At 42.0% G+C, this 23,044-nt stretch overlaps 1 protein-coding gene across 1 annotated transcript in view; it reads right to left on the minus strand.

Annotated features, from left to right (window-relative positions):
• The window catches only part of LOC138353238 (putative carbonic anhydrase-like protein 2), an 867,912-nt gene that overhangs the window by 736,125 nt on the left and 108,743 nt on the right, over positions 1 to 23,044 (minus strand). Inside the window, exon 2 of the mRNA XM_069306124.1 lies at positions 9,030 to 9,086. Within this exon, the coding sequence (XP_069162225.1) occupies positions 9,030 to 9,086 (57 nt within the window). The remainder of the gene's footprint in view (positions 1 to 9,029; positions 9,087 to 23,044) is intronic.

The raw sequence follows: 23,044 nt of genomic DNA on the forward strand, positions 1-23,044 counted from the left end.
GCTGGATGTAATAGATTTGAGTGAAGGACGGGTTGATTGACGGCCAACGACTCGAGGAAGCATTTTGTTTGTGACGTCACTTCATTTCTGCCTCAACAGCCATTCGACAATGCGTAAAATTATCATACGATATACCGTTTACATAACAGGTCAATAAACTCTTAAACACAAACGTAGGGCCATCTCCATTTTTCCTTAATCTACATATATATTATTTTTATTAACTGCTGTACATCTTTTTTATTTTCCTTTCGATATTGTTCTCTTATTTTCCTTTCGATAGCAGTGTGAATTATATAAACTGGTCTGTGATGTTTTGACCAATGAGACTCGTCGTTACAAAGTGCCTATTCATTCATAATCTAATCCATTACTACATCAACAACAAACGTGACATTGCCATGCTGCACTTTCAAAGAAACTGGGGTTAAAGGAATACGTGTTCTCGACTTAACAGTCGCGGCCATAAGTCCCTTTTTGATCTGGATATATACATGGTTTAGTAACACTGCTGACTGGGTGTCCAGGAATCGTTATGAGCTCCCTATTTATAGTTGGAATATGGACAGAATATGATGAGAATGATATTGGATTATAAATATTTAAATTACATTTATGTAGTAAACATTATGTTCCACAACATGTCATGTTTAATAATATATATCATTATATTCAGGTTACCCGAGGACGTATGGCACGAGGCTGTTTTTTTGTATAATAATAAATTAAATCTTTTACGAATGAATGATAGTAAAGGTTTCAAGCATATATTTTCATTGGTCAAAGAATTGATACGTTCTATTTTTGGGTTTAGGCTTTATTTGTATCATCATTCGTTTATTTCATTATACATTGATAAATATGTTTACACACACATAAATAAGTTTTTACACCAGTATATTACATTTTCAAATGCAAAATATGTTCAAGTTTAAGATTCAAAAGATTTGGCATATCCAATGAATATTGGATATGCCAAATCGATAGTTTATTGACGGTATCCAATATACCGTCCAATAAACTATCAAATATGATAGTTTATTGACGGTATCCAATGAATATTGGATATGCCATATAAAGGACATGTCAGCTCAAACACGAGCAGTGTTTTGCGTCTGCCACATTACAAATGTACCAAACTGGGACGAAGAAGTAGTAGTTCCCTGAAATATTACAAATACATCCAAGCAAGTTAACTTTGCTGTCTCAATTCTTCAGTAAACCTATTACCGGTAACCTTAGGAGTTTCATTTTAAATTTTGGGATTAATTTGCTTTACTGGAAATTTTGATTAGTAAAATGGAATGACTGTAGTATATTTTGTTTAATATTTCATGATATATATATATATATATATATATATATATATATATATATATATATATATATATATATATATATATATATATATGTCGTACCTAGTAGCCAGAACGCACTTCTCAGCCTACAATGCAAGGCCCGATTTGCCTAATAAGCCAAGTTTTCTTGAATTAATATATTTTCTCTAAATTTTTTCTTATGAAATGATAAAGCTACCCATTTCATTATGTATGAGGTCAATTTGTTTTTATTGGAGTTAAAATTAACGTAGATATATGACCGAACCTAACCAACCCTACCTAACCTAAACTAACTGATCTTTATAGGTTAGGTTAGGTTAGGTAGCCGAAAACGTCAGGTTAGGTTAGGTTAGGTAGGTTAGGTAGTCGAAAAACAATTAATTCATGAAAACTTCGCTTATTAGGCAAATCGGGCCATGTATAGTAGGCTGAGAAGTGCGTTCTGGCTATTAGGTACGACATATATATATATATATATATATATATATATATATATATATATATATATATATATATATATATATATATATATATATATATATATATATATATGTTGTACCTAGTAGCCAGAACGTCGTACTCGGCCTACTATGCAAGGCCCGATTTGCCTAATAAGCCAAGTTTTCCTAAATTAATATATTTTCTCTAATTTTTTTCTTATGAAATGATAAAGCTACCCATTTCATTATATATGAGGTCAATTTTTTTTATTGGAGTTAAAATTAACGTAGATAAATGACCGAACCTAACCAACCCTACCTAACCTAACTTAACCTATCTTTATAGGTTAGGTTAGGTTAGGTAGCCGAAAAATGTATATATATATGTATATAGCCGAAAATGTATATATATATATATATATATATATATATATATATATATATATATATATATATATATATATATATATATATATATATATATATATATATATATATATATATATATATATATATATTTACTTGAAAGTTCAAAAATTCAAAATGCACTTCCTGGGACTAGAACCTTCGCTCACGTGATGCAAAATCGAGTGCTCTACCACTGTACCACCACACTAAAGAAGCATGAGAGAGTCTTTATGAGCTCATTCACCCCCATGCCCGAGTGCGTTTTGGTTATGTGGCCAACTATTTTACCTGGTCCGGGTTTAAGCCAAGGAACATGAAATATCAAATGATAAACCTGAAACGTAAACAAGATTCACTTTATATGGATGAAAGTTCACTTAAACTTTCAGGAGAACATTGCAAGGAGCACTTTGTGAGCACTATTTATAACACGTTGTGAACATTGCATACAATACCTTGAGAACATTGTATAGAGCACTTGAAGGACATTGTATATAGCACCATAAGAACATTGTATACAGCACCTCGAGAACACTGTATACAGAACCTTAAGAACATTGTATACAGTACTTTGAGAACATTGCATACAACACCTTGAGAACATTGTATACAGCACCTTGAGAACACTGTATACAGCACCTTGAGAACACTGTATACAGCACCTTGAGAACACTGTATACAGAACCTTGAGAACACTGTATACAGTACCTCAAGAACACTGTATACAGCACGTTGAGAACATTGCATACAGCATCTTGAGAACATTGTATACAGCACCTTGAGAACACTGTATACAGCACCTTGAGAACATTGTATACAGCACGTTGAGAACATTGCATACAGCATCTTGAGAACATTGTATACAGCACCTTGAGAACATTGTATACAGCACCTTGAGAACACTGTATACAGCACCTTGAGAACACTGTATACAGCACCTTGAGAACACTGTATACAGAACCTTGAGAACACTGTATACAGAACCTTGAGAACACTGTATACAGCACCTTGAGAACATTGTATACAGCACCTTGAGAACATTGTATACAGTACCTCAAGAACACTGTATACAGCACCTTGAGAACATTGTATACAGCACCTTGAGAACATTGTATACAGCACCTTGAGAACATTGTATACAGCACCTTGAGAACATTGTAGACAGCACCTTGAGAACATTGTATACAGCACCTTGAGAACATTGTATACAGCACCTTGAGAACATTGTATACAGCACCTTGAGAACATTGTATACAGCACCTTGAGAACATTGTATACAGCACCTTGAGAACATTGTATACAGCACCTTGAGAACATTGTATACAGAACCTTGAGAATTTTTTTTTAACCCAGTAAACACAACACGTTTTCTGACGTTATTATTTACTAACAGAAAGATGACCATGTAACTATCTATTTAAGGTCGTCGTTTGAACGCATAAGATACGTTGATTTATGTCATTTCAGTTTGTGCTCATCTAGTTGAACTCACTTACATGTGCTTACGGGGATTGAGCTTTGGCTCTTTGGTCCCGCCTCTCAACTGTCAATCAACTGGTGTACAGATTCCAGAGCTTACTTGGTTCTATTAAATCAACATTGGAAACACTGTATGGAGTCTGCCTCCACCACATCAATATTCAATGCATTCATATTTGTTAAACTACCCTGAGACTGAAAAAAAATATTTTTAATGTCTCTGTGGCTCATTTAGGTACTACGTTTCCACCTGTGTCCCTTTGTTTGTTTTCCACCCATGCTAAGGAGTTTGTCTTTGTCCACCCAGTCTATTCCCTTAAGAATTTTGTACGTGGTTATCATGTCTCCTCTTACTCTTCCGTTTTCCAGAGATGTGAGGTTAAGCTCCCTAAGCCTCTCCCTCGTAGCTCATACCTCTCAGTTCCGGGACCAGTCTGTTGGCATTACTCTGAATCTTGTGCATGTGTGTGTGTGTGTGTGTGTGTGTGTGTGTGTGTGTGTGTGTGTGTGTGTGTGTGTGTGTGTGTGTGTGTGTGTGTGTGTGTGTGTGTGTGTGTGTGTGTGTGCGTGTGTGTGTGTACTCACCTAATTGTACTCACCTAATTGTGCTTGCTGGGGTTGAGCTCTGGCTCTTTGGTCCCGCCTCTCAACCGTCAATCAACAGGTGTACAAGTTCCTGAACCTATTGGGCTCTATCATATCTACACATGAAACTGTGTATGGAGTCAGCCTCCACCACATCACTTCCTAATGCATTCCATTTGTCAACCACTCTGCACTAAAAAAGTTCTTTCCAATATCTTTGTGGCTCATTTGGGCACTCAGTGTTCACCTGTGTCCCCCTTGCGCTTGTGCCCCTTGTGTTAAATAACCTGTCTTTATCTACCCTATCAATTCCCTTCAGAATCTTGAATGTGGTGATCATGTCCCCCCTAACTCTTCTGTCTTCCAACGAAGTGAGGTTTAATTCCCGTAGTCTCTCCTCGTAGCTCATACCTCTCAGCTCGGGTACTAGTCTGGTAGCAAACCTTTGAACCTTTTCCAGTTTAATCTTATCCTTGACTAGATATGGACTCCATGCTCGGGCTGCATACTCCAGGATTGACCTGACATATGTGGTATACAATGTTCTGAATAATTCTTTACACAAGTTTTTGAATGCCGTTCGTATGTTGGCCAGCCTGGCATATGCCGCTGATGTTATCCTCTTGATATGTGCTGCAGGAGACAGGTCTGGCGTGATATCAACTCCCAAGTCTTTTTCTTTCTCTGACTCCTGAAGAATTTCCTCTCCCAGATGATACCTTGTATCTGGCCTCCTGCTCCCTACACCTATCTTCATTACATTACATTTGGTTGGGTTAAACTCTAACAACTATTTGTTCGGCCATTCCTTCAGCTTGTCTAGGTCTTCTTGAAGCCTCAAACAGTCGTCTTCTGTTTTAATCCTTCTCATAATTTTAGCATGGTCCGCAAACATTGAGAGAAATTAATCGATACCTTCCGGGAGATCATTTACATATATCAGAAAGAAGATAGGACCAAGTACAGAGCCCTGTGGGACTCCACTGGTGACTTCACGTCAATCGGAGGTCTCACCCCTCACCGTAACTCTCTGCTTCCAATTGCTTAGGTTTTCCCTTATCCACTGGAGTACCTTACCAGCTACACCTGCCTGTCTCTCCAGCTTATGTACCAGCCTCTTATACGGTACTGCGTCAAAGGCTTTCCGACAATCCAAGAAAATGCAGTCCGCCCAGCCCTCTCTTTCTTGCTTAATCTTTGTCACCTGATCGTAGAATTCTATCAAGCCTGTAAGGCAAGATTTACCCTGCCTGAACCCATGTTGGCGATTTGTCACGAAGTCCCTTCTCTCCAGATGTGTTACCAGGTTTTTTCTCACGATCTTCTCCATCACCTTGCATGGTATACAAGTCAAGGACACTGGCCAGTAGTTCAGTGCCTCTTGCCTGTCGCCCTTTTTGTATATTGGGACCACATTCGCCGTCTTCCATATTTCTGGTAGGTCTCCCGTCTCCAGTGACTTACTATACACTATGGAGAGTGGCAAGCAAAGTGCCTCTGCACACTCTTTCAGTATCCATGGTGAGATCCCATCTGGACCAACAGCCTTTCTAACATCCAGATCCAGCAGGTGTCTCTTGACCTCCTCTCTCGTAATTTCGAACTCTTCCAAGGCCGCCTGGTTTACCTCCCTTTCTCCTAGCACAGTGACCTCACCTTGTTCTATAGTGAAGATCTCTTGGAACCTCTTGTTGAGTTCTTCACACACCTCTCTGTCATTCTCTGTATTTCTGTCCTCGCCTGTTCTAAGTTTCAATACCTGTTCTTTCACTGCTGTTTTCCTTCTGATGTGAATGTGGAGTAGCTTTGGTTCGGTCTTGGCTTTGTTTGCTATATCATTTTCAAAACTTTTCTCTGCTTCTCTTCTCACCCTGACGTACTCATTCCTGGTTCTCTGGTATCTCTCTCTGCTTTCTGGGGTTCTGTTATTCCGGAAGTTCCTCCACACCCTTTTGTTCAGTTTCTTCGCTTCCATACATGCCCTATTATACCATGGATTCTTCTGTTACTTCTCGGATTTTTCCCTTTGGGCCGGGATGATCCTGTTTACTGCCTCCTGACACTTTTGGGTAACATAGTCCATCATACCCTGTACAGACTTATCTCTGAGGTCTGTGTCCCAAGGTATTTCACTTAGGAAACTTCTCATCTGTTCATAATTCCCCTTTCGGTATGCCAGCCTTTTGATTCCTAGTTATTTTTGGGGGGAGATAATTCCTAGCTCTACCAGGTACTCAAAGTTCAATACGTGGTCACTCATTCCCAAGGGCGCTTCCATCTTAACTTCCCTTATATCCCACTCATTTTGGGTAAATATCAAATCAATCATTGTTGGTTCATCTTCTCCTCTTATTCTTGCTGGTTCTTTGATGTGCTGGCTTAGAAAGTTTCTTGTTGCCACGTCCAGCAGCTTAGCTCTCCATGTTTCTGGTCCTCCATGCGGGTCTCCGTTCTCCCAATCTATCTTCCCATGGTTGAAGTCTCCCATAATTAGTAGTCCTGATCCATTCCTGCTAGCAACAGAAGCTGCTCTTTCTATTATGTTAATGGTGGCCATGTTGTTTCTATCATATTCCTGTCTAGGTCTTCTGTCATTTGGTGGTGGATTATGTATGACTACGACTATAATTTTTTCCCTCCATTTGTTATGGTACCTGCTATGTAGTCACTGAAACCTTCACAGCCCTGAATATCCATCTCCTCAAAATCCTAGCCTTTTCTTACCAGCAGAGCTACACCACCCCCACCTCTTCCTTCCCTCTCTTTCCTCATAACATAATAGTCCTGTGGGAACACTGCGTTTGTTAACGTTTTCAGTAGCTTTGTTTCTGTGAGGGCTATTATGTCTGGGTTTTCCTCTAGTACCCGTTCTCCAAGCTCATTTACTCTATTTGTAATTCCATCTATGTTAGTGTACTTTTCTTTGTGGCTCACTTTCTTCTGTCCCTTCTCAAATCGCCTCCTTGATGAGTGTTCTGCTGGTGGGGGAAGCTGTTCCATGGGTGTGAGGACCTGTGAGGTGGATAACAGGGTCTCAGAGGATACTGGGATGAGGGGCGGGGGATCCAGTGAAGGGGGAGGGACAGGGAGGGTATGGGGTGAAAGGGGATGATGGACGGGAAGGAAAGGGGGGGAGGAAGGACTCGGTGGGAAGAGGGGAGGGGTAGAAGGGTGGGGATTGGATGTGGGGGGAGGGAGATTTGGCTGAACATTTGAGTGTGGGCAGGGAAGGTTTGGGGTAGGGTGTGTGTGTGTGTGTGTGTGTGTGTGTGTGTGTGTGTGTGTGTGTGTGTGTGTGTGTGTGTGTGTGTGTGTGTGTGTGAGTGTGTGTGTGTGTGTGTGTGTGTGTGTGTGTGTGTGTGTGTGTGTGTGTGTGTGTGTGTGTGTGTGTGTGTGTGTGTGTGTGTGTGTGTGTGTGTGTGTGTGTGTGTGTGTGTGAAGAGAAAACTTCACACATGTGTAGATTCTCTCTTAAAACCTTTGTCAACATAAGTCAGTTCATCCTGAGTAATCAGAAAGGGCAGTCTTGAACACAACATTTGTTTCAGTGGGAACAAGTGGGCCGAGTCAGTGGATACTATGAACTGTCTGTGATACCCAGTGAAATATTGGTTATTTGACCGACGTATCTCGGGGTGGCCTAGTTGAGTTACGAGATGGAATTAACTTCCGTCTGTCCTCTATGTTAATGCCTGTTATAGGTGAAGCGTTTCAGGGGAAGCCAGCGAATGTGTTGCTGGAGAGTCGAAGTTGTGGGGTTTGACAGTGATGACGCTGTGGAGAACTGTCCAATTATTTACTAAGAAAGGTGGAATTGTCAGTGTGAGTACCGTAGAAAAAAGACTCAGGGAAGGAACCTTGTGTGTTGAATGATTGTAGATAGAAGTTGACTTGCTGGGATGGAAGATCAGAGAAGTTCTTTTGTAGTGTCCTGTGTGACAGTGACACCTGCGGGGTTATGTGTGATTATTATGTACTATGTGTATATATTTAAGAAGTACACGGATGAGTGTTTTTTACCCACATTTCCGATGGACTGACTATTATTGCCAGTTCTTAATGACTTACCTCTGACTCGGAGTTGGCTATGGTAATACGAGGCACTAAAGCGCCATAGAAAGTTTGAATCGAAAGAACCCAGCTACTGGCTTAGTGAGGCTGTAACACATTTACATTTCTAATAAAGTAAATCATGGTAATGCGCGGGTAAACGGGAGGAGTTATGCTAGAGATGGCACCCCGCCAATGTTAAATTCCACGGTCATCACACGCCATGTATCTCACGTGACACCATGAAAGACTACGAAAATGGCTATTTGTGTTTATAATTTCTAGATTTTAATAAAGCATTTAACTTAGGTTCACTTCGACCAGTCTATGTCCGCATGTACCCCAGACCACTACCCTTGCAAATTTGACTGAGGCTAGCCCTAAGTGTCTGCTTCCAACTTTGGATAGACAGACAAACAGACAGGCAGGTAGGCAGACAGACAAACATATTGACTCATACATACATACATATATATATATATATATATATATATATATATATATATATATATATATATATATATATATATATATATATATATATATATATATATATATATATATATATATATATATATATATATGTATGTATATATATATATATATATATATATAGAGAGAGAGAGAGAGAGAGAGAGAGAGAGAGAGAGAGATATGTAAATTGGCTTAGCACTTTCCCCAATAATTACCTTACCTCCCAACAAAACCAACTAATCGTAACTGTTACCTGAGATTCCGTCGTATGTCCACCATCTCTGCCAATCCCAGCTCACTCCGAGACCAACTGTAAGAAAACAATAAATTAAGTTAGCAAGATAACATTTATGGTAATAAAGAAGCTGTTTACAGAAGATTGTGAGGTTTGTTAATTATACTACATGGTAAATGACAATGCTAGTTTGATTTGTGAAGCACGCTTTCAGAACCTAAACCAACAGCACGTAAAGCACATTATTAGCTGAATTACATAAATTATTTCAAGCCATCAACCCCTTATCTACTATCACGCCTGGTCTTAAAGCTAGCTCCACCACTTGTCTCACAGGCCCAGTTTGGCTTGGGACCTGGTCCACTCCCTGGCCCTGAGTGGCCAGAGTGGCCAGGGACCCAGTCCACTCCCAGGCCCAGAGTGGTCAGGGACCCAGTCCACTCCCTGGCCCAGAGTGGTCAGGGACCCAGTCCACTCCCTGGCCCAGAGTGGTCAGGGACCCAGTCCACTCCCTGGCCCAGAGTGGTAAGGGATCCAGTCCACTCCCTGGCCCAGAGTGGTCAGGGACCCAGTCCACTCCCTGGCCCAGAGTGGTCAGGGACCCAGTCCACTCCCTGGCCCAGAGTGGTCAGGGACCCAGTCCACTCCCTGGCCCAGAGTGGTCAGGGACCCAGTCCACTCACTGGCCCAGAGTGGTCAGGGACCTAGTCCACTCCCTGGCCCAGAGTGGCCTGGGACCTAGTCCACTCCCTGGCCCAGAGTGGCCTGGGACCTAGTCCACTCCCTGGCCCTGAGTGGCCAGAGTGGCCAGGGACCCAGTCCACTCCCAGGCCTAGAGTGGTCAGGGACCCAGTCCACTCCCAGGCCCAGAGTGGTCAGGGACCCAGTCCACTCCCAGGCCCAGAGTGGTCAGGGATCCAGTCCACTCCCTGGCCCTGAGTGGCCAGAGTGGCCAGGGACCCAGTCCACCCCCAGGCCCAGAGTGGTCAGGGACCCAGTCCACTCCCAGGCCCAGAGTGGTCAGGAACCCAGTCCACTCCCAGGCCCAGAGTGGTCAGGGATCCAGTCCACTCCCTGGCCCTGAGTGGCCAGAGTGGCCAGGGACCCAGTCCACTCCCAGGCCCAGAGTGGTCAGGGACCCAGTCCACTCCCAGGCCCAGAGTGGTCAGGGACCCAGTCCACTCCCAGGCCCAGAGTGGTCAGGGATCCAGTCCACTCCCTGGCCCTGAGTGGCCAGAGTGGCCAGGGACCCAGTCCACTCCCAGGCCCAAAGTGGTCAGGGACCCAGTCCACTCCCAGGCCCAGAGTGGTCAGGAACTCAGTCCACTCCCAGGCCCAGAGTGGTCAGGGATCCAGTCCACTACCTGGCCCTGAGTGGCCAGAGTGGCCAGGGACCCAGTCCACTCCCAGGAACAGAGTGGTCAGGGACCCAGTCCACTCCCAGGCCCAGAGTGGTCAGGGATCCAGTCCACTCCCTGGCCCTGAGTGGTCAGGGACCCAGTCCACTCCCTGGCCCAGAGTGGTCAGGGATCCAGTCCACTCCCTGGCCCAGAGTATTCAGGGACCCAGTCCACTCCCTGGCCCAGAGTGGTCAGGGACCCAGTCCACTCCCTGGCCCAGAGTGGACAGGGACCCAGTCCACTCCCTGGCCCAGAGTGGTCAGGGACCCAGTCCACTCCCAGGCCCAGAGTGGTCAGGGACCCAGTCCACTCCCTGGCCCAGAGTGGTCTGGGACCCAGTCCACTCCCTGGCCCAGAGTGGTCAGGGACCCAGTCCACTCCCTGGCCCAGAGTGGTAAGGGATCCAGTCCACTCCCTGGCCCAGAGTGGTCAGGGACCCAGTCCACTCCCTGGCCCAGAGTGGTCAGGGACCCAGTCCACTCCCTGGCCCAGAGTGGTCAGGGACCCAGTCCACTCCCTGGCCCAGAGTGGTCAGGGACCCAGTCCACTCACTGGCCCAGAGTGGTCAGGGACCTAGTCCACTCCCTGGCCCAGAGTGGCCTGGGACCTAGTCCACTCCCTCGCCCAGAGTGGCCTGGGACCTAGTCCACTCCCTGGCCCTGAGTGGCCAGAGTGGCCAGGGACCCAGTCCACTCCCAGGCCTAGAGTGGTCAGGGACCCAGTCCACTCCCAGGCCCAGAGTGGTCAGGGACCCAGTCCACTCCCAAGCCCAGAGTGGTCAGGGATCCAGTCCACTCCCTGGCCCTGAGTGGCCAGAGTGGCCAGGGACCCAGACCACCCCCAGGCCCAGAGTGGTCATGGACCCAGTCCACTCCCAGGCCCAGAGTGGTCAGGAACCCAGTCCACTCCCAGGCCCAGAGTGGTCAGGGATCCAGTCCACTCCCTGGCCCTGAGTGGCCAGAGTGGCCAGGGACCCAGTCCACTCCCAGGCCCAGAGTGGTCAGGGACCCAGTCCACTCCCAGGCCCAGAGTGGTCAGGGACCCAGTCCACTCCCAGGCCCAGAGTGGTCAGGGATCCAGTCCACTCCCTGGCCCTGAGTGGTCAGGGACCCAGTCCACTCCCTGGCCCAGAGTGGTCAGGGATCCAGTCCACTCCCTGGCCCAGAGTGGTCAGGGACCCAGTCCACTCCCTGGCCCAGAGTGGTCAGGGACCCAGTCCACTCACTGGCCCAGAGTGGTCAGGGACCTAGTCCACTCCCTGGCCCAGAGTGGCCTGGGACCTAGTCCACTCCCTGGCCCAGAGTGGCCTGGGACCTAGTCCACTCCCTGGCCCTGAGTGGCCAGAGTGTCCAGGGACCCAGTCCACTCCCAGGCCCAGAGTGGTCAGGGACCCAGTCCACTCCCAGGCCCAGAGTGGTCAGGGACCCAGTCTACTCCCAGGCCCAGAGTGGTCAGGGATCCAGTCCACTCCCTGGCCCTGAGTGGCCAGAGTGGCCAGGGACCCAGTCCACTCCCAGGCCCAGAGTGGTCAGGGACCCAGTCCACTCCCAGGCCCAGAGTGGTCAGGAACCCAGTCCACTCCCAGGCCCAGAGTGGTCAGGGATCCAGTCCACTCCCTGGCCCTGAGTGGCCAGAGTGGCCAGGGACCCAGTCCACTCCCAGGCCCAGAGTTGTCAGGGACCCAGTCCACTCCCAGGCCCAGAGTGGTCAGGGACCCAGTCCACTCCCAGGCCCAGAGTGGTCAGGGATCCAGTCCACTCCCTGGCCCTGAGTGGTCAGGGACCCAGTCCACTCCCTGGCCCAGAGTGGTCAGGGATCCAGTCCACTCCCTGGCCCCGAGTGGTCAGGGACCCAGTCCACTCCCTGGCCCAGAGTGGTCAGGGACCCAGTCCACTCACTGGCCCAGAGTGGTCAGGGACCTAGTCCACTCCCTGGCCCAGAGTGGCCTGGGACCTAGTCCACTCCCTGGCCCAGAGTGGCCTGGGACCTAGTCCACTCCCTGGCCCTGAGTGGCCAGAGTGGCCAGGGACCCAGTCCACCCCCAGGCCCAGAGTGGTCAGGGACCCAGTCCACTCCCAGGCCCAGAGTGGTCAGGGACCCAGTCCACTCACAGGCCCAGAGTGGTCAGGGATCCAGTCCACTCCCTGGCCCTGAGTGGCCAGAGTGGCCTGGGACCCAGTCCACTCCCAGGCCCAGAGCGGTCAGGGACCCAGTCCACTCCCAGGCCCAGAGTGGTCAGGAACCCAGTCCACTCCCAGGCCCAGAGTGGTCAGGGATCCAGTCCACTCCCTGGCCCTGAGTGGCCAGAGTGGCCAGGGACCCAGTCCACTCCCAGGCCCAGAGTGGTCAGGGACCCAGTCCACTCCCAGGCTCAGAGTGGTCAGGAACTCAGTCCACTCCCAGGCCCAGAGTGGTCAGGGATCCAGTCCACTCCCTGGCCCTGAGTGGCCAGAGTGGCCAGGGACCCAGTCCACTCCCAGGAACAGAGTGGTCAGGGACCCAGTCCACTCCCAGGCCCTGAGTGGTCAGGGACCCAGTCCACTCCCAGGCCCAGAGTGGTCAGGGATCCAGTCCACTCCCTGGCCCTGAGTGGTCAGGGACCCAGTCCACTCCCTGGTCCAGAGTATTCAGGGATCCAGTCCACTCCCTGGCCCAGAGTGGTCAGGGACCCAGTCCACTCCCTGGCCCAGAGTTGTCAGGGACCCAGTCCACTCACTTGCCCAGAGTGGTCAGGGACCTAGTCCACTCCCTGGCCCAGAGTGGCCTGGGACCTAGTCCACTCCCTGGCCCAGAGTGGCCTGGGACCTAGTCCACTCCCTGGCCCTGAGTGGCCAGAGTGGCCAGGGACCCAGTCCACTCCCAGGCCCTGAGTGGTCAGGGACCCAGTCCACTCCCAGGCCCAGAGTGGTCAGGGACCCAGTCCACTCCCAGGCCCAGAGTGGTCAGGGATCCAGTCCACTCCCTGGCCCTGAGTGGCCAGAGTGGTCAGGGACCCAGTCCACTCCCAGGCCCAGAGTGGTCAGGGACCCAGTCCACTCACTGGCCCAGAGTGACCAAGGATCTGGTTCACTCACTGGCCCAGAGTGGCCAGGGACCCGGTCCACTCGTCTACCGCAATGCTGCCAAACCTTCGTGAACATGAACTTCTTCAGCTTACAACTATTCATACGGGTTGTGCCCTATTCTGGCAGTGCCATGACCTTCATCATATTTTCTCCGTTGATGACCCTCTACTTGAAGACCTCGAGCTTGTCTTCCCTCGCCCTGTGCCTTTACAGAGAATGTAGGCTGAGCTCCCTCGTATGTGAATTCCCCAACACCAAGGGCTCAATCTGGTAATCCAGTGCTGGATTTTTCGTAGAAATTGGTGTCCAGTCTGTTGTAGCGTGACCAGAATATGAAGGTAAACTCTGAGTGAAGCCTCACAGGGCTATTTATAACTGGAGGACGATGCGCATTTATTGTTGAGGCTTCTGGTTATAAACGAAAGCATTCTATTTGTTTTGTTAAGAACATTAATACACTGCTGCTTAGGCCTCAGGCCAGTGCCAATTAAGTCCCATCGATTCGTTTATACTCGCGGATCTGTATATTTCCCATTTATTACTTCTTATTGCCTCATTCACTTCTTCACTATTGGACGATAGACAGCGTAAGTAATGTACTCAACTTTTGTGTAAACTGACTCACTTATATATGTACAACTATTTTCTTTTGAGTTATTTTTTATTATTTAAATTTTTATTGTGAAAAAAATGTAGAGTTCTAAGCATAGTTTGTGATAACAAAGTTACCAGATATAGCTAAACAGTATTGTGATTACCAAATTTTTCGGCGAAAAAGATCCAATTTACATCTTGCAACTTTGATCACTTTACTATCGGGTTAACATAAGTTAACTTGAATGTGTACAAAGAAGAATGACAAAGTTAATCCTTGGGATTAAAGACTTCCCTTATAAGGAAACAAACTAATAGGCCTGTTTAAATGTGTAGAAATGCATTGAGTAAGGTGTGACAAATAGTATATAGAATCTAACAATGGAAATATTAACAAATGTTAACAAATATTAACAAAATAATAACAAATATTAACAAAATATTAACAAGGAAATATTAAGTTATTGAAATATCTCGTTACAGACATAATAACATAGGATTAAAAACACATATACAGGTGTCTTTGTTGTACATATAAAAACTTGAAATGCACCAAGTCTTTGCACTCTCCTGAGTGCATAATCAAGATCTGGGTATATGAAGAGGACTTAGCTCTCAACGACCAATACGGCTGCTATTCTGAATCCAGTCCTCATATTCGTCGTGACCTCCTTACCATGTCATCTCCATCCCCAACTGCTGGTGTTCCCCAGGGGATGTTGTCTAGGCTTTCAGTCATCCTTGGATTCTGAGAGCTGAAGTTGTTGGTAATGAAAGCATCCGTCCGGACGCTGTCCCTCCTAACATCCTCCCAACCCAAAAGAGAGCGACTATTTGAACTTCTTAAATTTTTCCCATCTGTCCATATCTAATTTTAATTCACTCAAAATATTTTTTCTTGTAAAACTATTCTCGGAAGTTAAACTTTTATTTTCAGCGAAATTATTCAAAGTATTGATTTAACCCTCTTCTACTGCTCTTCTAGTTCTAATATTATTACTTTTCTATACTATATTATACCTTAAAAAAGATATTGTTATACTTTTCGCAACCTTGGTTTCCTACAGCACTATTACCAGTTATAATTCTACATGTTTTTTAATGTTCTTCAATTCTGATCTCAAGTTGGTTTAAATATGTTGATGATGTTTTCGCCCTATCTGACGAAGATTTCGAACATTTTGATAGGTACTCAATAGGGTGTTAATAGCTTAGAGCATTCTATGCAGTTTACTTTGATGAAAAAAGTTAATAAAAAAAACTACCTTTAATGGATCACATTGTAATTTAAAGTAAAATTCGATTTTCCTCCAGAACGTTTAGAAAAAAGGCATACGATCTCGTATATTATTTTTTTGTCATATCTTTCTAAATCAGTTAAGCAGAGTGTACTCGCTGGTATTTATCTAAGAAATTGTAAACCTTGCAGTAAAAACGCAAGGATTCGTCCTATCATTTATTATAACAACCCTCGTACATCTTCCCACATTGTGAGAAATAACATCTCTGCCACCTCTGACAAACTGAGGTGTACCAATGTAGTGCATCAATACAAATGCAGCTCTGGAGACTGTGCGCTCCGAAATATATGCTACATTAGACCATATATGTCGTGGTATTACAAATACCACGAATACTCAGCGCTACTGTGTATTCGTGGCTTCGAATACTGGCTCCTACACTTCATTTGCAAGAGGGTGGTATAAGGCAAAATCACTCATCACCACAATACCATCTTGAATCGTCACGACAAAGTGAAAGATACGACAATAATCACACCAACCAACGATCGTAAGAAGCTTCGTACGCTTGAGGTTGTGTTCATTAGGGAGCTGACACCAATAATCAACATCCGGATGAATTCGACTTTGAGCATACATGTGTTCGATGGTCCTCCATTTATGCAAAGGGATGATGTCAGACCAGGCAGACAACTAGAAGCTGGAGTCTGACAACAATCTCCTCACCCTATCCTTCAGCGTTCCCTATGATTAAGGTTAGGTGAATCATAGAGTGAAGTAAACCCTTGCTTGCAAATGTCTATATTTCTCCTTTTAAGCTCTTATTAGTCACTTTATTGTGTAAACTTGTGTCGGTTTATTCCTGAAGATATCACATTGCTTCCGAAACGTTGAACAATAAAATGGAATGATTATGGTATCTAGTGTTTCTTCACCTTCCAGATGGTAGAATGTATTTGCGTAGAACAGATTATACAAATTTTGTAGAATGTAGAATTTATATGTAGAATTTGCGTATGCAACCTCTGAAGAATCAACCAACACAACACCTGTACCTCCTATTAAATTGTTTTACAGGAACTTCTTTTCCAAGGCTTATAAAACGGTCGAGAGAGTTCAGAAAGATATTATTAATAGGAACGTTATCCCTACAGATACCAATCAGAAGATATAATTAACAGTTCACTACAGAAACAAGAAAACTGTCAATCTACTCATGAAGAACTCTCCAGATACCAAACGGAACGCCTTAAAAAAAGCCACATCGTTATGCCTTCACGTGTCCACTTCGGGACTGTCAGCCCCAAAGATTTCAGTATATAGGCAAGACAACAATGTGTCACTCTAGGCGATTAACAAAGCACAAGCAATAGGGCTCCATCAAGGAGCATATAATCACTTCACACAACCAGACCATCACCAGAGAAATCTTAACAGGCAACACTGAAATAATCGACAGGTATAACGACAACAAAAGACTTGACATCAGCGAGGCCCTACACATCAAGAAGCCAGGACCTGCAATCAACAACCAGTTAACATATAATTACATTCTACCCACTACAAGACCCGGAACCAACACAGAGACAGTAGAAGCAAGAACATAAGCTACTTATGTCCATGCATGTAATAGCCTATTAATATCCATTCATCCACTTGTTCATCTCAATCAAGTACTGTAGCACCTACTCAAGACAATATAAGCTCTTGCTAAAGAATTGAAAATTTGTCTTTGAAAATGTAAGGAGTGCCTTGCAAAATGTATCCCTAGGTGTCAGACAATAATAAATTGTGCAAATGAACTTTGGAGAGTTCATTTTTAAACTTCCCTCAACAGTGAAGAAAAACATAAGAAATATTGAGAAAAATTCGTGTTAGAGTCAATAATTTTACCCTTTCGGTCATATTAAACAACATATGTCTACAAGAAAGATTGCTACCACACTATACTAATATATATATATATATATATATATATATATATATATATATATATATATATATATATATATATATATATATATATATATATATATATATATATATATATGTCGTACTTAGTAGCCAGAACGCACTTCTCAGCCTACTATTCAAGGCTCGATTTGCCTAATAAGCCAAGTTTTCATGAATTAATTGTTTTTCGGCAACCTAACCTACCTAACCTAACCTAACCTAACTTTTTCCGCTACCTAACCTAACCTAACCTATAAAGATAGGTTAGGTTAGGTTAGGTAGGGTTGGTTAGGTTCGGTCATATATCTACGTTAATTTTAACTCTAATAAAAAAAAATTGACCTCATACATAATGAAATGGGTAGGTTTATCATTCCATAAGAAAAAAATTAGAGAAAATATATTATTTCAGGAAAACATGGCTTATTAGGCAAATCGGGCCTTGAATAGTATGCCGAGAAGTGCGTTCTGGCTACTAGGTACGACATATATATATATATATATATATATATATATATATATATATATATATATATATATATATATATATATATATATATATATGTCGTACCTAGTAGCCAGAACGCACTTCTCAGCCTACTATGCAAGGCCCGATTTGCCTAATAAGCCAAGTTTTCATGAATTAATTGTTTTTCGACTACCTAACCTACCTAACCTGACCTAACCTAACTTTTTCGGCTACCTAACCTAATCTAACCTTCAAAGATAGGTTAGGTTAGGTTAGGTAGGGTTGGTTAGGTTTGGTCATATATCTACGTTAATTTTATTTCCAATAAAAAAAAATTGACCTCATACATAATGAAACGGGTAGCTTTATCATTTCATAAGAAAAAAATTAGAGAAAATATATTAATTCAGGAAAACTTGGCTTATTAGGCAAATCTGGCCTTGCATAGTAGGGTGACAAGCGCGTTCTGGCTACTAGGTACGAGATATATATATATATATATATATATATATATATATATATATATATATATATATATATATATATATATATATATATATATATATATATATGTCGTACCTAGTAGCCAGAACGCACTTCTCAGCCTACTATGCAAGGCCCAATTTGCCTAATAAGCTAAGTTTTCCTGAATTAATATATTTTCTGTAATTTTTTTCTTATGAAATGATAAACCTACCCATTTCATTATGTATGAGGTCAATGTTTTTTAATTGGAGTTAAAATTAACGTAGATATATGACCGAACCTAACCAACCCTACCTAACCTAACCTAACCTATCTTTATAGGTTAGGTTAGGTTAGGTAGCTGAAAAGGTTAGGTTAGGTTAGGTTAGGTAGGTTAGGTAGTCGAAAAACAATTAATTCATGAAAACTTGGCTTATTAGGCAAATCGGGCCTTGCATAGTAGTCATAGAAGTGCGTTCTGGCTACTAGGTACGACATATATATATATATATATATATATATATATATATATATGTCGTACCTAGTAGCCAGAACTCACTTCTCAGCCTACTATTCAAGGCCCGATTTGCCTAATAAGCCAAGTTTTCCTGAATTAATATATTTACTATAATTTTTTTCTTATGAAATGATAAAGCAACCCTTTTCTCTATATATGAGGTCAATTTTTTTTTATTGGAGTTAAAATTAACGTAGATATATGACCGAACCTAACCAACCCTACCTAACCTAACCTAACCTATATTTATAGGTAAGGTTAGGTTAGGTAGCCAAAAAAAGCTAGGTTAGGTTAGGTTAGGTAGGTTAGGTAGACGAAAAAACATTAATTCATGAAAACTTGGCTTATTAGGCAAATCGGGCCTTGAATAGTAGGCTGAGAAGTGCGTTCTGGCTATTAGGTACGACATATATATATATATATATATATATATATATATATATATATATATATATATATATATATATATATATATATGTCGTACCTAATAGCCAGAACGCACTTCTCAGCCTACTATTCAAGGCCCGATTTGCCTAATAAGCCAAGTTTTCCTGAATTAATATATTTACTATAATTTTTTTCTTATGAAATGATAAAGCAACCCTTTTCTCTATGTATGAGGTCAATTTTTTTTTATTGGAGTTAAAATTAACGTAGATATATGACCGAACCTAACCAACCCTACCTAACCTAACCTAACCTATATTTATAGGTAAGGTTAGGTTAGGTACCCAAAAAAAGCTAGGTTAGGTTAGGTTAGGTAGGTTAGGTAGACGAAAAAACATTAATTCATGAAAACTTTGCTTATTAGGCAAATCGGGCCTTGCATAGTAGGCTGAGAAGTGCGTTCTGGCTACTAGGTACGACATATATATATATATATATATATATATATATATATATATATATATATGTCGTACCTAGTAGCCAGAACGCACTTCTCAGCCTACTATGCAAGGCCCGATTTGCCTAATAAGCAAAGTTTTCATGAATTAATGATTTTTCGACCACCTAACCTACCAAACCTAACCTAACCTAACTTTCTCGGCTACCTAACCTAACCTAACCTATAAAGATAGGCTGGGTTAGGTTAGGTAGGGTTGGTTAGGTTCGGTCATATATCTACGTTAATTTTAACTCCTATAATTTTGTTTTTACCTCATACGTAATGAAATGGGTAGCTTTATCATTTCATAAGAAAAAAATAGAGAAAATATATTTATTCTGGAAAACTTGGCTTATTAGGCAAATCAGGCCTTGCATAGTAGGCTGAGAAGTGCGTTCTGGCTACTAGGTACGACATATATATATATATATATATATATATATATATATATATATATATATATATATATATATATATATATATATATATATATATGTCGTACCTAGTAGCCAGAACTCACTTTTTGGCCTACTATGCAAGGCCCGATTTGCCTAATAAGCCAAGTTTTCCTGAATTAATATATTTTTTCTAATTTTTTTCTTATGAAATGATAAAGCTACTTATTTCATTATGTATGAGGTCAATTTTTTTTTACTCGAGTTAAAATTAACGTAGATATATGACCGAACCCCAACCAACCCTACCTAACCTAACCTAACCTATCTTTGTAGGTTAGGTTTGGTTAGGAAGCCGAAAAAGTTAGGTTAGGTTAGGTTAGGTAGGTTAGGTAGTCGAAAAACAATTAATTCATGAAAACGTGGCTTATTAGGCAAATCGGGCCTTGCATAGTAGGCTGAGAAGTGAGTTCTGGCTACTAGGTACGACATATATATATATATATATATATATATATATATATATATATATATATATATACATATATATATATATATATATATATATATATATATATATATATATATATATATATATATATATACATATATATATATATATATATATATATATATATATATATATATATATATATATATGTCGTACCTAATAGCCAGAACGCACTTCTCAGCCTACTATTCAAGGCCCGATTTGCCTAATAAGCCAAGTTTTCATGAATTAATGTTTTTTCGTCTACCTAACCTACCTAACCTAACCTAACCTAGCTTTTTTTGGGTACCTAACCTAACCTTACCTATAAATATAGGTTAGGTTAGGTTAGGTAGGGTTGGTTAGGTTCGGTCATATATCTACGTTAATTTTAACTCCAATAAAAAAAAATTGACCTCATACATAGAGAAAAGGGTTGCTTTATCATTTCATAAGAAAAAAATTATAGTAAATATATTAATTCAGGAAAACTTGGCTTATTAGGCAAATCGGGCCTTGAATAGTAGGCTGAGAAGTGCGTTCTGGCTATTAGGTACGACATATATATATATATATATATATATATATATATATATATATATATATATATATATATATATATATGTCGTACCTAGTAGCCAGAACGCACTTCTATGACTACTATGCAAGGCCCGATTTGCCTAATAAGCCAAGTTTTCATGAATTAATTGTTTTTCGACTACCTAACCTACCTAACCTAACCTAACCTAACCTTTTCAGCTACCTAACCTAACCTAACCTATAAAGATAGGTTAGGTTAGGTTAGGTAGGGTTGGTTAGGTTCGGTCATATATCTACGTTAATTTTAACTCCAATAAAAAAATATTGACCTCATACATAACGAAATGGGTAGCTTTATCATTTCATAAGAAAAAAAATAAAGAAAATATATTAATTCATGAAAACTTGGCTTATTAGGCAAATTGGGCCTTGCATAGTAGGCATAGAAGTGAGTTCTGGCTACTAGGTACGACATATATATATATATATATATATATATATATATATATATATATATATATATATATATATATATATATATATATGTCGTAACTAGTAGCCAGAACGAACTTCTCAGCCTACTATGCAAGGCCCGATTTGCCTAATAAGCCAAGTTTTCATGAATTAATGGTTTTTCGACTACCTAACCTACCTAACCTAACCTAACCTAACTTTATCGGCAACCTAACCTAACCTAACCTATAAAGATAGGTTAGGTTAGGTTAGGTAGGGTTGGTTAGGTTCGGTTATATATCTACGTTAATTTTAACTTCAATAAAAAAAAAATGACCTCATACATAATGAAATGGGTAGCTTTATAATTTCATAAGAAACAAATTAGAGAAAATATATTAATTTAGGAAAACTTGGCCTATTAGGCAAATCAGGCCTTGCATAGTAGGCCGAGAAGTGCGTTCTGGCTACTAGGTACGACATATATATATATATATATATATTAATATATTTTGGTAGCAGTCTTTCCTGTAGACATATTTTATTAAATATGACCGAAAAAGTAAGATTAATAATTCTAACACGAATTTTCTCAATCTTTCGTACATTTCGCTTCACTGTTGGAGGTAAATCAAAAATCAATTCTCCAAAATTCATTTTTATTTCTAGTCTGACGCGACACGGGCGCGTTTCGTAAAACTTATTACATTTTCAAAGACTTCACAAATACACAACTGATTAGAACTTGCATTTCCCTGATTTTATATCTACTTTTGAGTGAGGTGGGAAGGGTGATGTGGCATTACATTTGAGTGAGGTGGGAAGGATGATGTGGCATTAGAGGATATTAATAGGGTATTAAAAGTATCAACACAAGACAGAACACGAAACAATGGATATTGAATAGAAGTGTTTGTAGAAAGCCTATTGGTCCATATTTCTTGATGCTTCTATATTGGAGCGGAGTCTTGAGGTGGGTAGAATATAGTTGTGCAATAATTGGCTGTTGATTGCTGGTGTTGACTTCTTGATGTGTAGTGCCTCGCAAACGTCAAGCCGCCTGCTATCGCTGTATCTATCGATGATTTCTGTGTTGTTTACTAGGATTTCTCTGGCGATGGTTTGGTTATGGGAAGAGATTATATGTTCCTTAATGGAGCCCTGTTGTTTATGCATCGTTAAACGCCTAGAAAGAGATGTTGTTGTCTTGCCTATATACTGGGTTTTTTGGAGCTTACAGTCCCCAAGTGGGCATTTGAAGGCATAGACGACGTTAGTCTCTTTTAAAGCGTTCTGTTTCGTGTCTGGAGAGTTTCTCATGAGTAGGCTGGCCGTTTTTCTGGTTTTATAGTAAATCGTCAGTTGTATCCTCTGATTTTTGTCTGTAGGGATAACGTTTCTATTAACAATATCTTTCAGGACCCTTTCCTCTGTTTTATGAGCTGTGGAAAAGAAGTTCCTGTAAAATAGTCTAATAGGGGGTATAGGTGTTGTGTTAGTTGTCTCTTCAGAGGTTGCATGGCTTTTCACTTTCCTTCTTATGATGTCTTCGATGAAACCATTGG

This window comes from Procambarus clarkii, chromosome 56 (genome assembly GCF_040958095.1).
Source record: "Procambarus clarkii isolate CNS0578487 chromosome 56, FALCON_Pclarkii_2.0, whole genome shotgun sequence".
Classification (NCBI taxonomy): Eukaryota; Metazoa; Arthropoda; class Malacostraca; order Decapoda; family Cambaridae; genus Procambarus; species Procambarus clarkii.